This window comes from Panthera tigris, chromosome F3 (genome assembly GCF_018350195.1).
Source record: "Panthera tigris isolate Pti1 chromosome F3, P.tigris_Pti1_mat1.1, whole genome shotgun sequence".
Classification (NCBI taxonomy): domain Eukaryota; kingdom Metazoa; phylum Chordata; class Mammalia; order Carnivora; family Felidae; genus Panthera; species Panthera tigris.
The window spans coordinates 69,352,877-69,367,686 of NC_056678.1; the positions used below are offsets into that span (position 1 = coordinate 69,352,877).

At 60.2% G+C, this 14,810-nt stretch overlaps 1 protein-coding gene across 1 annotated transcript; it reads right to left on the bottom strand.

Moving 5' to 3' along the window:
• Window positions 1–1,936: 1,936 nt before the first annotated feature.
• NPR1 (natriuretic peptide receptor 1) lies at window positions 1,937–14,686 on the bottom strand. The gene is made up of 22 exons (XM_042975733.1): window positions 13,960–14,686; window positions 13,241–13,440; window positions 12,700–12,813; window positions 12,133–12,268; window positions 11,681–11,772; window positions 10,844–10,979; window positions 10,551–10,635; window positions 9,730–9,850; window positions 9,075–9,149; window positions 8,855–8,932; window positions 8,376–8,480; window positions 8,053–8,124; window positions 7,782–7,938; window positions 7,333–7,488; window positions 6,925–7,093; window positions 6,260–6,406; window positions 6,050–6,173; window positions 5,828–5,896; window positions 5,403–5,577; window positions 5,180–5,278; window positions 3,238–3,329; window positions 1,937–3,067 (listed from the first exon to the last, which is right to left on the bottom strand). Exons 1-22 carry the CDS (start codon window positions 14,684–14,686, stop codon window positions 3,005–3,007), a joined length of 3,192 nt encoding a protein of 1,063 aa, XP_042831667.1. The 3' UTR covers window positions 1,937–3,004.
• Window positions 14,687–14,810: the final 124 nt, after the last annotated feature.

A 14,810-nucleotide genomic window follows, 5' to 3' on the forward strand; every position in this document is an offset into this window, starting at 1 on the left:
GCAACCAGCCCACCGACAATCGGTGCAATGTGTGTGATAGGGAACTGGATAGTGGGGCTTCTTCCTATCTGGACCATCTCACTAAACCTTGGGTTTGTACTACAAGTCAAGCAGGTTTCTGCCTCCCATCTCCCCTCTTCCTGTAGCCTCATTCTCCACGCAAGCATCCTGGCTTCTGCCTCGTGCAACACCAAATTCATCAGTATCCCAACCCTTCATCTTGGTGGCAAACACCTCGCCTGGAATCTTAATTTGGTTCCAACTCAAATAAGATTAAACCTCCGTGCAAGGAATTAGGTACTTTTTTTTTTTTTTTACCTTTAATTATTTATTGTTATAATCTTACAACTCTTGAAATTTAATTAAGAAATGACTTAAAAATAAAAAGACTTTCAGGTTGCAAACTGACCTCCGCTGCTAATTAGATTCCACAAATCGTCCTGAAAGGTATAAATCATTAAACATAATTATATTATTACCGGAAGTACTGCTATGACAAATGCATTACCCAAGCTCTCTGACACAGAAGAGAGGGAGTGCAGAGGAGAAGTGTCTTCTGCGGTACTGCTCGGGCTGGGGTTCCCTCCAGCCCCACAGCTGGACCTCGGCCGGGGCCCTCCTACCCCACCCCTTCCCAGGAGTCACGTGGCCGGTGAGCTCATGCCTGTGCGAGCCCTTGTCATCCGCCAGGCGCCGCTGAGCGCCAACGATGACTGTTGTTTTCTCCCTTATCGTACTCCAGGGAAAGCCTGCAGCCCCGCACCCCTCCAGACGGCTCCGCAGGACAGCCCGGGAAACTGCCCCTCCTGTGGGCGGAGGTCCCCGATCCCCGAGGACCCCTCCCCTCAGCAATGGCTTTCCCAGGTCTTCCGGAGGCAGGGCCTTCCCCCAGAAGGAAGTCTCCTCGGTCGCAGGGAAAGTTCTCGAGCTGCAGGAGTCCCCGGCGGCCTGGGCCTGTCCCCGCGTCCCTCCCACCCCACCCTCCCGCTCTCCCGCCGCAGCCCCCTCCCCTCGAGCTCCCGCGCGGTGGAGCCAGGCTGCCCCGGAAGGATCTGACCGGCCACTTCCTGCAATTGTGTCTCTGGACGGAGTCCTCGGGCGTCCAGCGCTCCCAGTCTCCCCCCCGGAGCCCGGGTCTCTCACGTCCCCGCCCCCGTTCGCCGCCCGCGGCCGTCCCTCCGCTCCCCTCCCGGCAGCCAGCAGCTCGGCCGGGCGTGCGTGGTTACCGGGGCAACCGGCCCGGCCGGGCGTGCGTAGTTACCGGGGCAACGGGGCGCGTGGGGGGGGGGGCGCCTGGGGCTGAGCTCGCGCTCGCGGAGAACCCGATCGGCTGCGCCTCAAGCGGCGGGCCGGGGGCGCAGAACCGCGAGGGGAGTCACCGCACCAGGCGAGGTGGGGGGACGGCGCTGGTTCCTTCCTCACCCCGGACCGCCGCTGCCCTGAACACAGCCCGCCCGCCCTCCAGGTCCCGCGGGGAGTGGACTCCGGGAAGAGGCTCTGGGAGCTCGGAGGAGGGGCCTGTCTGCGCCTGATGGATGGCACTGAAGCAATGTCTGGCACTTTCCTTCCTCGCGGGGGAGGCGAAGCTTCGGCCACCTCTCCCCCGCGTTCGTTCGCATTCCTGCCCGCCTGCTCAGGAAGGGCTTGGGGTGGGCGGCTGGAGCAGGGCCAGCTGAGGCTCGCTTTGCACACTACCATTCACATTTGTCCACACTGGCATGGGAGTGGAGGGGCAGGTGGACAGTCCCCAAATCTCAACTGAGGTAAGAGAGGATGCATCCTTCCTTCCTGGCTCCCAAGCCTCTCCTTGGAGTCCCCGCACTCACTGTGTTTCTACTGTATGCCCAACACTGGGTCATATAGCCGTTCCCAATCTGCTGTGGTCCACAGGACCCTTTCAGGGATGGATGAGTTCGAAACAATCTGCATAATCAGGCTAATACACGATTTGCCTCCGTGACTTGACAGGTATATTGATAGTAGGAAGGCCACGAGGGTTAACTTGCTGGTGTCTTTGCACAAACCAAGGCGGTGGCTCTGAGTCACTGTTCTTCATCACCATACATTGGCAGTAAAAAAATAAAAATTAAAAACCCAGTTTCTCTTAAGAATGTCCTCGATAAGACACTAAAATATATAAACATATGATTGGTTTATTATTTAAATGAGTTAATAAGGACTTGTTTCAATTTCTAATATGCTATATATGGATAGATTTAATCCACATAAACAAAAGCTCTTTGGGGCCCTCAATAATTCTTAAGGGTGTAAACAGGTCCTTAGACCAAGAGCGTCAGCACTGCTGGGTAATTCACAGGCTGTCACGTAGATCCTGGCTGAGGAAACTGAAGCTGATTTCAGACACTGCACTCCCCAGCTCAGGAAGCATCTTATGTGGAACAGAGGGCAGGGAGCACGCCTGTGTTTTCTGGCCACCCGCTGTCCTTCCAGAGACATTCACTGGAATAAAGATGTTCATGGTCTCTGCTCACAGGAGAAACAAGACATACAGGGCTGCCCCTCCCCTGTGCACTGTATTCAGTGCTGGGGGGAGTATGGGGGGGTGTTTGTGGCCCATGTGGGTTGGGCCTAGATGTGGACTCCCCTCACCCCCTAGATTCACCTGTAGTCCCCTTTCCTGTTACCTCTAAAGTGGCTCTTCCCCCTCCCCATAGAAGTCACAGTGTCTCAAAGTGGAGTCCACACCCTAGCCTGGCTTGAGTCCGGGTGGAGAGTGGGTACACTTGTCTGCGTGTGCCACTGGATATGACTGTGTGCTTTGGTCCAGTCCCATGAACTCCGAGTCCTCCCCAACACCAGTCCTCCACCAGAGGTCACATCTGGTGTCTCCACTGGGGTTAGCACGTTTGGGTTGTTCAAACTACTTCTCCGATCCCTTTGGCAGTGGTGGGGCTGCTGTGAGTGAGGCCAGGACCTGGAACCTCTCTGTTGCCTCTGGTGCAGGGAAGGGGGTGTAGAAGGCCAAGGTGGGGGGGGGGGCAGGTCAGCCTCGAGTGCTACCGCCCCGCTCCCCTAGGAGCCAGTAGGTCCGCACTTTGCCTTTGCCCTGGAGGGAGAGAGAAGAGGAGGCTGGTGTAGGGAGCAGCGCACTGACCCACTTCCCCAAATCAGAGGAAAGGCTTCGGGATGGGAGTGGGCTCGGCTGCTTGAGAAGGGGTCTGGGGAGGCACCCTCTGGTCCACAAGGGATGGTGAGGGTAGGGGCTTTCCCCTCTACCTTCATTTCTACGTCCCCTCGAAGCTCCAGCTCGAAACCACCAAACTCTTCCAGGACGGCCTTGGTCTCAGAAGACAAGTGGATCTTCAGGGCTGGGAAGGACAAGGGAGGGCGGGGGGTGGAAGCAATGGGAGCGGGGAGACTGGGAACTGCAGGACTCCTTTCTTTCTCAGGAAGCCTCCTCCTTCAGAGTCCCACCCCTCCACGTGGAGTCTGGCCATTCTGGCCTCTCCCTCAGAATTTGACGGCTGCGTTGTCCAACACCGCAGCCACTAGTCACCGGTGGCTATTCACATTTAAGTTAATTAAAACTAAATACAGTTAAAAATCCAGGGCTTCATTTGCACGAGCACATTTCAAGCGATCAATAGCATCCTGTGGCAGAGACTACTGTGATGGACAACCCGGATTATAGAAAGAAAGTTCCAGTAGATAGCATTCTAGCGTGTTACCAGGCTCCAGACAGACAGTGTAGCATGGTGGTTAGGGGCTCAGACTTTGGGTCCTGCTCTGTCTAGTGAATCCCAGCTGGGACAGCTGCTTGGAGAAGTAATGTAAACTCTCTGTGCCTCATTTTCCTAGTCCAACAAATGCTGATGGTGACAGTATCCATGTCAAGGCCTTGTTATGAGGGCTACACGAACCGCTAACCAACTATCTCAGCAGAGTCTGGCACGCAGGAAGCACTCCTGGCAGTGGTTGTTGTCGCTCTTGTTTACTTCAACGCTCATCTTGTGGCAGAGGGAATTGAGGCCCAAACTGTGGGGGTCAGACCCAGGCTCTGACTCCCGACCTGGTACCCCCCACACCTCTGTCCATAGTTGCTCCCACCACTCCTGGGGGATACATCGGAGCGGCCTCGTTTTGCTGTTGAAACATTTCTGAGAGGGGCACCTGGGTGGCGCAGTCGGTTGAGCGGCCGACTTCGGCTTAGGTCACGATCTCACGGTCCGTGAGTTCGAGCCTCGCGTCGGGCTCTGTGCTGACTGCTCAGAGCCCGGAGCCTGTTTCAGATTCTGTGTCTCCCTCTCTCTGACCCTCCCCCGTTCATGCTCTGTCTCTCCCTGTCTCAACAATAAATAAACCTTAAAAAAAAATCGTTTAAAAAAAAAAAAGAAACATTTCTGAGAACGTGCTCCTTGAAGACAGGACCTCAGTGAGACCCTTCCTCCGGCTCTGACCGCCCCAGACACAGTGACCAGGGAGTATCTGCTGAGCCAGAGACCCTCTGGGCTGCAAAGTAGCCCATCTCCTGCCATGAGGCTTGGATGGGGTCTGCAGGGACTTCCCCCCGGCCCCGCCAGCTGACACGGGGTCTGAGTGGTCTTCGTACCCCAGGGCCTGGCACTTAGTAGGCATTCAGTGCATGTTTACTGAATTGAATTGTATTGCACACAGCAGGAGGGTAGAAGAGGAGCCTGACGCAAGACTCAGGGCAGGAGGAGAGGGCAGCAAGCTTTTCCTAGGTACCTACTATGCTCCGCGGCCCGTGCTAGGTTTCTCACGAGCCGGAGACGGGTATTGTTTTAGAGATAAACAGCTGAAGCTCAGAAAAGTTGAATGACTCGCGTCCTCGTCATGGCATATGGTTTTCATACATAACTCCTCTAAGGTGCGCGTCTTATTCTCTCACAGGTGAGGAAAACTGAGGCTCCAGGAAGTGTGGCAAATCGACCCACAGTTGTGTGGATGGTGGAGCAGAGACTTACACCTAGTCCTCTGCCACATGCAAGAGGGAGCAGAGGGGCCCTGAGCGGGGGGACCAGGGCGACAGTCCAACATCTGCCTGGAAAGACTTTTGGATGGGGGGGCGGGGGGGGGGGCGCTGATCTCTGATGGATTGGAGGTGATGTACCCTGGCTGGGGGTGAGCCGCCGGTGGGGCCGTCCTCGCTGAAGCCTGTCTGTCCCTCCAGCCACTGCGAGCAGCCCAGCCACTTTACCTTCCCCGTTAGACTCCATCCTGGAGGCGGTGTTGACTGTGTCTCCGAAGAGGCAGTAGCGAGGCATCTTCAGCCCTACCACGCCGGCGCACACGGGTCCTGGAGGGGGTGGGGAGGGGTGTTCCATGAGAGTCAAGTGGTGGACCCGAGGCCCCTGGGAATCCAGGTGTGTGTGTGTGTGTGTGTGTGTGTGTGTGTGTGTGTGTGTGTCTGTCTCCCTCACCTGTGTGGACACCGATTCGCAAGCGCAGCTCCTCCTGGGGCCGGTGGCGGATGCGGAAGGAGCGCACAGCATCCAGAAGCGCCAGGGCCATGCGGGCCACCTCGCGGGCGTGCAGCAGCCCGTTCCGCACGGGGAGCCCCGACACGACCATGTAGGCATCGCCAATGGTCTCCACCTGCCGGGCCCACCAGAGGATGCAGGGCATAAACACCGGAAATTTCTCCTCCCTGTGCCGCCCCACATGTGTTTGGTAACCTCATCTGTGCCGTCCTTTCCCTGCCTGTCCCTGGGTCTCCGGGTAACAGTCTCTGCCCATGTCCCATGGTCTCCTCTCCTGAGGCTCTATGTCATTCTGCCCATCACCCTTCTCTGACCCTGCCCATCACCATCTTTCTGTCCCCCTCCATCCCTGCTCCCACCCTCACCTTGTACACATCAAAGTTGTCTATGACGGCATCAAAGCAGGTGTACAGATCATTGAGCAGGGTCACCACCTGGAAGGGAAGAGAGGCCAAGACGGGTATGGAGTCAGGGAGCCCATCTGGGCTCAAGTGGGGAAAATGGGACCAGAAGGCAGTCCTGATGGGACAGAAAGGCTGGCCAAGCACAGCCTGCCTGGCCCTCACCTGTGGCCGTGCCGCACTGACCTGCATAGGCGTGCTCTCTGCCGACAGGGCCGTGAAGCCCACAATGTCGCTGAAGTAGATGGTAACACTGTCGAAGGCTTCAGCCTGGACCGTCTCCCCACGCTTGAGCTGCTCAGCCACTGAGCTGTGGGGTCAGGGGCAGGTATAGGATAAGCGCGGGAGGCGGGGCTGGAACAGGGTGGCAGAGGGTCACCACACGTGGGCACTCACTGGGGCAGAATCTGGTAGAGCAGGGCCTCGGCCTTGCGCTTCTCCTCCAGGTAGGCCTGGGTCCTGTCCTCCACCAGCTCCTCTAGGTTGTTGGCATACTGCTCCATGCGGGACAGCAAGTTGTCCAGGATGTTGCTGCTGTGCTCCCTGAGGCCCCGGGAGCAGGGCAGAGGCAGTGAGAGAGCTGCCCAGAGCGCCCTCCCCAGCTCACCAGACCCAGGCTGCCATGTCAGCCCCTGTGCAGGGCAGCGGAGAAGGCCAGGCCTGGGGAGCATGGCAGGGTGGGCGTGGCAGGGGAAAGGGTAGGAAGAAAGTTCCATTCATCTCTGAGACCCCAGAGTCCGGAAGCTTCAGAGATACTGGCTACTTCGTTCGTCTTTGTTGAACAGAAGCGAGTTAGAAGCAGGTGAACGGGGATCAATTAAGGACAGAGTGTGGGCACCCGGGATGGCAGAGGGGTGTGGGGGGGGGTCTGTGGGGCACAGTGCGACAGATGGCCCCCAGGGCTGGGTTGGAGGACAAGAGTATGTGCTCCCCTCTGCTCTGTACCACTGAGGAGGGGCCGGCGGGCCGCAGTGGGGTCCCTGGCCACTGCTGGGAGAAAAGACTTAAGTGTGGGGCACAGGGTAGCTGTTGGGCACGGGGGACACACGGACACCAGCAACCTGTTGAACTTGCGCAGCATCAGGCGAATCTGCTGGAAGGGGGGCCGTTCCTGCGGCTCCTCAGCCCAGCACCTCTGCATCAGCTGCCCCAGCTCCTCCAGGTGACTCTGCAGGGCCAGGGAGGGCCGGAAGGGGGGCTGCTCACCCCGAGTCACACGCTCCACGATCTCTGTGGTGAGGCAGGAGGGGCTGAGGGCTGGGGCCAGCCCAGGGCTAGTGAGAGACACAGCGGGGAGGTCCAGGAGCGGGCCGGGACCCCGGGGTAGGCAGGCGGGCAGACAGCGGAGTCACTGGCAGCAACAGAACCTTCCAGGAGGCGGGTGTGGTGGTGTTTGCAGGGGTCCCTCACCCTGGGGCTGGGCTCAGGTGCAGCTGTGGCAGGGCTAGGGGACTCCATGGTCCTCTCACCTTTGGGGCTAAGGTCCAAACCCTCCACATGGAAGACGCCACTCCTCAGGGCAATCTCCTGAAGGATGATTCCAAAGCTGTACACGTCACCTGCCTGGGAGCCCCGGGCAGGGGGTGAGGCCATTCGCAGGAGCTCAGGGGCTGTCCACAACTTTTCTGCAGGTTAGAGGTCAGGAGTGACCGGGCGAAGGGCCCTAAAGCTGAGGGGTGGGGGTGTGTCGGGGGGGGGAACAAGGTCCTAGAAGACGTGGCTGGAGCAGCGTGCGGCCATCACGCCGAGTGCTACAAAGACACAGCCTCCAGGGGAAAGGCTCCCCTTTCCACTGGCGAATGAGCCAAACCAGGAATCCAGAATGGCACGCCAAGCCCTTCAGAGGCCTGGCATCAGTTGCCCCCGCCGGGCTGTGTTTGGAGGGGGGCGGGTCTTAGGGGGCAGAGTGTGGGCTCACTGGCATAGAGGGTGTGGCCTTGCTCTGGTTCCGGGTCCCTGAAGCTCTCCAGCCCGAAGTCAGTGATCTTGAGCACGAAGCGCCCGTCCACCACACAGTTGGAAGACTTGAGGTTGCCATGAGAGCAAATGGCCCCATTGTGCAGGAACAGCATACCCTGGAAATTTGCGGAGGCCGAGGTCTTCGGTGTAAGTGAGACCTACAACCAGGGCCAGGGGAGACGCCTGCCTGGCCCCTCCCCCACACATCGCATGGGGGATTCCGGGCTTACCTTGACGATGTCATTGGTAAGAGAGTATCGGAACATCCAGTCCAAGGTGATGCTCTCATTCTCCAGAATGTCCTGCTGGGCAAGAAGAGTGAGGCACGCACCCGGCAGACCCCAGGAGGGGTGCAGGGGCCCAGTCACACAAAGACTGGGCCCAGGCACAAAAAGACAAAAACTTGGATTTACTCTAGTGCCCCCCTCCCCGTTTACAGATGGGGCAGATAAAGGGCAGAAAGGAGGAGGTTTGCCTGGGGGTCATACGGCAGTGGGGAACAGAACCAGGGCTAGGCCCACATCTCCTGACCCCCCTCCTCTTGTCCCCTCACCTGCAAACTCCCACGGGGACAGTACTCCGTGAGGATACAGATGTTGGGGGGGTCAGTGCAGGCACCCACAAACCTGGTCAGGTGTTCGTTCTGTACATCCCGCATCTGCAGGGGGAAGCCAGCATCAGGAGCCTGGCAGAGACGTCCCTCCTCACCAAGTGGCCCTCCACCCTCAGGGGCCTCTCAGTGTTCTCAGTGCCCGTTCACTCTCTGCAGACACTCTAGGAGTCCGGTGACTCCCCCTGCGGTACCTCCTCCGGCTCACTCTGCCTCCTGATCCCTCCACCCACCAGGGGCATCGAGCACAGCCCCTCAAGGAACCTCCTCTAGGCTTCCTCTACTAGTCTCTTCTCCCCTCTGGGACCCTCTCTCTTAGCACAATATGCAGGGCCCATCCCTTTCTTAAGACACCCTGGGATCCCCCCACCTCCTGTGTCCCTGGGACCTCTCCTAGGCCACTGCCTCGCAGCCCCACTTACATGCTTCAGTTCAAACAGCACTTTACGAGTCAGCTCGATGCGTTTACGGTTCACACGCTTCACAGCCACGAGGTTGCCCTGGGCAAGGAATGGAGGTTGCATCGTGAGATGGCCCAGTGGTGGTGACGGCAACTGCTGACAGTGGCCCTGGGGCCCGTCCTGAGCCGTTGGAGGGCAGCCCTGCCCACCCCAAGGACCCTCAGTCTTTCCCCTGGCCCACCTTATAATATGCCGTTTTGGCAAACACTTGGAACTGGCCCTCTGTGGTCAGCAGGGAGCCGTAATTGGAGCCTCTCTGGAGGGACAGAGAGCAGGAGGGACCGATCAGCCTGGGAGCCCTGCCATGGGCTCAGCTCTCCATTCTGGCTGCCTGAGCTCTGGCCTTCACTGCCCCGCCTGATCTCGCGGCTGTCCTGCTTCTCGTTCCACATCATGAGATCCTTTCCTCATTTGTTATTTTTTTTTTTAAATGTTTACTTTTGAGAGAGGGAGAGAGAGCGCGGGAGAGAGAGAATCTCAAGCAGGCTCCACATTCTCAGCACAGAGCCTGACGCAGGGCAAGAACCGTGAGTTCGTGACCTGAACCGAAATCAAGAGTCAGAGGCTTTGACTGCGCCACCCAGGCGCCCCTGTTTATTTTTTTAGAAATGTATTTTCACGTCTACCGTGTTTGGTCTTTGAAAGCCTCCTGCGAAGGAGGCTCTGTGCACGTGACCGTCATCTGAGGTAGTCTCTGAGGGGAACAGCACTTGTCCAAGGTCACACAGCGAGAAAGGGCAGGGCTGGGATCGGAAGCGCGCCGTCTGCACTGCCCAGCAGGCGCTGCCCGGACCCCTGCCCGGCCCCCGCTGCCCACCCCCACGGGGGCTCCTCACCGCGCTGAGCGTCAGCCGGCTGCCTGCACTCCGGAGGTGCCGGTCGAGGCTGCTGGGCTGCACGTCCTCCCAGCGCACCCGCCACAGCTCTGAGGCCAGGTCCCTCTCGAGCTGCATCTTCCTGGGGCATGAACAGGGGAGCCACGTCTGAACCCCTGACCCCGGGCCTCAGAGCCCGGGGCCGCCGCGTGTGCTAAGAGACGGGCGGACGGGGGCTGAGGGCCGGGAGGTGTGGGCCAGGCTTTGCCTGCCTCCCAGGGACCTTGGGCAGCCACTTCGTGTCTCTGAGTCTCACGTCCTCACGTCCTGATTTGGGAATGGGCGACCTCGACATTTATTTCAAAGCATTGTTACGTGAACAAAAAGAAACATCGTGTGAGGAAGTGCCCTCCTTGCAGGCCTGTGTCCTTAATGTCTGCGCGGCAGGCCAGCCTCCCACCAGAAGGCAGGGGGGGGTCCTGCACCTCCCCTCTCCGCTCCGTGCACGTCAGCCTTGCTCAACTGACTGGGCCCAGTCCCACAGGGTTGGAACCTCTGCTCCCCAGCAGGTGTGCCCGAGGCGAGGGTGGACCAGCCCACTCGCCTGCTCTGCTCTTCTCACAGCCTCATCCCTCCCGGCCCCTCCCCGCCGGCCCCTCTTCTCTCCTCCCTGTGCCCTGCGGCTTTTTAGCCCCGTCTCCTCCCCCACCTCCCTCGGCCTTGTCTCCTCCCCCACCTCCCTCGGCCTTCCACCTCTCCCGCTTCCCTGCAGGTCCCTGCCACCTCGGCAGCCAGTTCTCCAGGCCCCCCAGCCTCACTCCCCACCCGCCTCCAAAGCTCACCTGTATATGAAGAAGGAGACGGTCAGAATGCTGAGCAGGGAGAGGCTGCCCACCACGGCCAGAACTTCCAGCGTGGAAAAGTGGTCTGCACAAGTTGCAGCAGGAGAGATTTGGGTTAGAGAGCAGGAAGAGGAACCTTCTAATAGTCCCTCAGTGAACTAGGAAGGTGAGTGAAGGGAAGAAAAAGGCAGATGTCCCTCCAGAAAGCCCTGAGTGTGGGAGAGGAGCACCCATCTGACTCCTGAAGCAGGAGCCTCTCCAGAACGGAGGCCTGGAAGGCAAGAGGCAGTCACCTTGGTTGCAAGCCGGGTCCTCGTTGTCAAAGCCACATTTGGGGATGTCAGGAGGTGGGTGGCCCAGGGGCCAGCTTAGTTCGTGCCCCGGCACGGCCACCAGCTCTCGGGAGGTCCCATTGTAGTTCAGAACCACCTACGGGAGGGCAGGAGTGGCAGGAGGGCAAGGCCCGGGGCGACGCTTCCCGTCCAGTGGAGCTGCGCGGCCTCCCCCGTCTCTGCTTCCCCGGCCTGTGTCTGGGCTGTCCACTGTTTACCAAGCCCCTCATACCCCGGTCACCAGAGTGGAAAAACCTGAAAACTACTCAAGGGCTTTATGAAGAAAACTCCACGTAGAACCCCGACTCGACATCAGGGAGTTTACGATCTTGGACTGAAGCACATAGGAAACAGGAAAAGGCAGTGTTCTCAGTCCACATTCGCAGGCCTAAGCCACGTACCCCTCCTCCAGGAAGTCTTCCCCGAGTGATCTGCTCCTCAGCACTTGTGGCCTCAATTCCTTCCTGTTCCTGACTGAATTTAATGAGCTGTGTGGCCACCACGTGAGCCTGTCTCTGCTGGGAGAGGGGCCTGCCTGTCTTAGGAGATGTGGGACTTCCTGAAGTTAGGGCTGTGCCCCCTCCTCAGAGCTGCGGTTCCCCAAGGGTAATGCTTGTGAGTCCCTATCATTCCGGCTGCTCCCCCAGACCCGAGCTGGGTCTCTTCTACCCAGGGCTCTCCAAAAGCGAGCAAGCATGGTGGAGTGACTACAGAGCCGACAGATGCCCTGGGGGAAGGAGGGAGGGCAAGACGTCCTTCCTGCCTATACGGCACTGTCTTCTGGGGGCACACCCTTACCCTGAAAGTGCCAGTCTCAGGATGCATATCCCAGAGGGAGAAGTCGGTCTCCCGATCTCCATTGCTGTCCATTTTCCAGTATCCTGTCACCCCTGGGGCATGGAGGAAGATGGCTGTGTTTTGAGGACGTGGAAGTTCAGGAGGGTACCCACCCTACCTGATCTCCACCCTCCGATCTTCTTTGCCTTGCCCTCCAAACGTATATGTAATATGTCACATATAATAATAACAACAAGAAGGACGTGTCAGCAGCAGGAATGACTGAGGTTGGGCACTTGGGAGGACTTCCTGATGGAGCAAGGCAGATGGGGCGGTCGTGGAGCTCCCTTACAGAAGACAGGAAAGGACGGGCATGGGCGAGTGACCCCCGCAGCGGCAGGCTGGAGGCTTCTCATGGCCTCCTGCTCGGGGTGCCCCAAGGTGGATTGTCCCTGCCACCTCCAGCCGCTGACCTTGGAAGCTCCGGTTCCACATCCGCTGAGTGACGGCCTCCCCATCAGTGAAGGTTCCCCCATGTGCCAGAGTCTCTGTCACTGCCTGGATGTAGAGCAGGAGCCCATCGTGGAAGGACGCTGGGATGGTGTTCATCTGCAGGAACAAGGGGGCTTGGCCGGGGTGGGATCCACGAAGCGCGCTCAGTGGGGACACCCTGGGTGGGAAGATCTGGGCGGCGCTGGGACCTTGGGAGGGGACGGGAGAAACCCCCCCCTTCCGTGGACAGAGACTTGACTACTCATAAGACACCTCCTCGTCAACCTCCACTTCTGAATCCCTCTAGGCAGACAGAGTAGGACACATCATCCTCATTTTACTGATGAGGACCTGAGTTCCGGAGGCTGACCGACCCTTCAGTGTCCCCTTAGTTATCAGAAGGTGAGAACGGTGTGGCGGGGGGGGGGGGGGGGGGGGGGGAGGGGAAGAAGGGGAGGCCTGGGAATATGGAGGTGGCTGAGAGAACAGGCTGGGCACCGGCAGGGCAGTGTGGAGTCCATGCTGCAGGGTCCCAGGACCCCCCTTACCAGGCCGTCCTCAAGGGTGAAGTTGAACTTCTCCTGGGCCAAGTGTTTTAGCTGCTGCAGGAATTGGAAGTACTCAGGGTTGTCCGGCTCTTTATATGTGATGATTTTGGCGGCCTGAGGAAGGGGTCAGTGGAGAGGGGAGAGCTGGGCCATGACCCAGTCCTCCCAGTACCCTGGGCCACCTCCCCAGTGCATCTCCGCTTAGCCCAAGGTCGGAGTGGATGGACTCCATGTCACCCGTGAGGCACTGCCTGCTCCAAAGCAGGGGAGCCAATGGGATGACTCCTCAAGTCCTGTCAGTCTGTGGGACGGGAACACCCTCCCACCTCAAGCCCATTTGTTCATCTTTTCAGCCTCCTAGCTCTGAAGTTTGCTAGACCTTTTTACACTCCACACTCTTCCTGGCCTCCCTCACCAAAGTCCCTGAGCAGTCAAGAACCTTTTTTCTAGAGCCCTTCAGACCCCGAGGAACCCAGTGCCCAGAAACTATGTGCCACCAGCACAGAGTCCCACAGCCTGGGCTTGCAGCCTGGACCCTCACCCGAAAGGCCTGCTGGGCACTGGCATCCTGCCCATCGCCTCTCTCCCAGGGCCTGTGGGAAGCAAGACCGTGTGCACCTTGCAGGCTTTGTCCAAAGAGGTCCAGGTGGAAAAACACATAGTCCTCCCCACTCAGGCCAGCTTCCAGGGCTAAAAGCATCAGAGTTCTGAAGGCATCTGGGGAGCTGCATATGTAGATAACTGGGGAGGAAGGGGGCGGTCAGAGAGAGACAGAGAGACAGGAGCCTAGATCCCGACAGAGTGCAGAGGGGGAACTCAGGCCAGGGAATTTGTGGACTCCGGACTGCTAGGGCCTCAGCGGCTGGCTGCCGAGAGAAAGGTGAAGAGGGCTGGGAGGAGTCAGTGGGCAGGGTTGGAGGAAGGAGCAAAGATAGGGAGAGCCGCAACAGTGGAGCCAAAGGTGGGGAAGGTGGGGTCAGCAAGGGAGGGAGAGGGGAAGGCTGGCCAGCAGAGAGGGGACTGGGGGTGGAGAGGGCGTGTGGGACGAGGAGAGGCTGCTGGAGGAAACCAGAAGTGGAGGAGGGGAGCAGGGATGGGCACCAAGCCGGGGGACCTACTGGGCGTCCCCCGCCCGCCCCTCCCGCGACTCCGGAGGCAGCGGTGGGAAGCAGGTGGGGGGGGGGGGGGGGGAGTCGGGGAGCGCAGAACCGCGGAGAGAGCCGGGCCGTGCAGCCTCGGGAGGAAGAGCCGCCCCCTCACCTCGGCCTTGGCGCCTCACGGTCCGCAGCAGCAGGGAGTAGTGCTGGGGGTCGCCTTCGGCGAACTCCAGGTGGTCCACCGTGACGTTGAGGCGGTGGCGCAGGCGCACGTACAGGCCTTCCACCACGAAGAAGCAGGGCTGGTCGTCGCCGGGCCGGTACGCGTAGAGCACGAGCGCCTGGCGCTCCCAGCCCAGCCGTCGGTGCAGCGCCGCCACCAGGTCCCCCAGCTTGGCGTGGCTGGGCCCCGCGCGGGTGGTCAGCGCGTACTCGTCCTTGGCCCCGAAGCCCAGCGCCGGCGCGCCGGCCGTCAGCAGCGGCACCCGCCAGTGCGCCGTGAAGCGCCCCACGGGGGCTGCGGCGTACACGCAGCCGGGGCCCAGGAACACCGCGGGGCTGTGCTCCCACTTGAGGTCCACGGCGGCCAGCGGCGCGGCCGTGTCGGAGCAGACGCCCCGCGCGTTCTCGCTGCTGCCCAGCACCGTGCGCACCGTCCAGCCGGGCAGCCAGTCGGGCCGCGCCCTCACCCGGGCCAGCGCCAGCTCCACCGCCGGCCCCACGCGCGCCCACGACCACGGGTACGAGGTGTTGGCCAGCGGCAGCACCACGGCCACCGTCAGGTTCCCCGCGTGGCCTCCGGGCAGCAGCAGCGGCAGCAGCAGCAGCAGCGGCGGGAGCGGGAGCAGGCGGGCGCCGGCGGGGCGCCCGGGGCGCCGGGGGCGCAGCATGGCCTCAGCGGGCAGCTCGGCGGGCGAGCGCTCGCGCCATGGCCCCCCAGGCACCCTCCGGCCCAGCCGCGCGTCGCGGGCCCGGGGCGCGCCCACCCCGGGGCACGCTGCCCGTCCGGCCGCC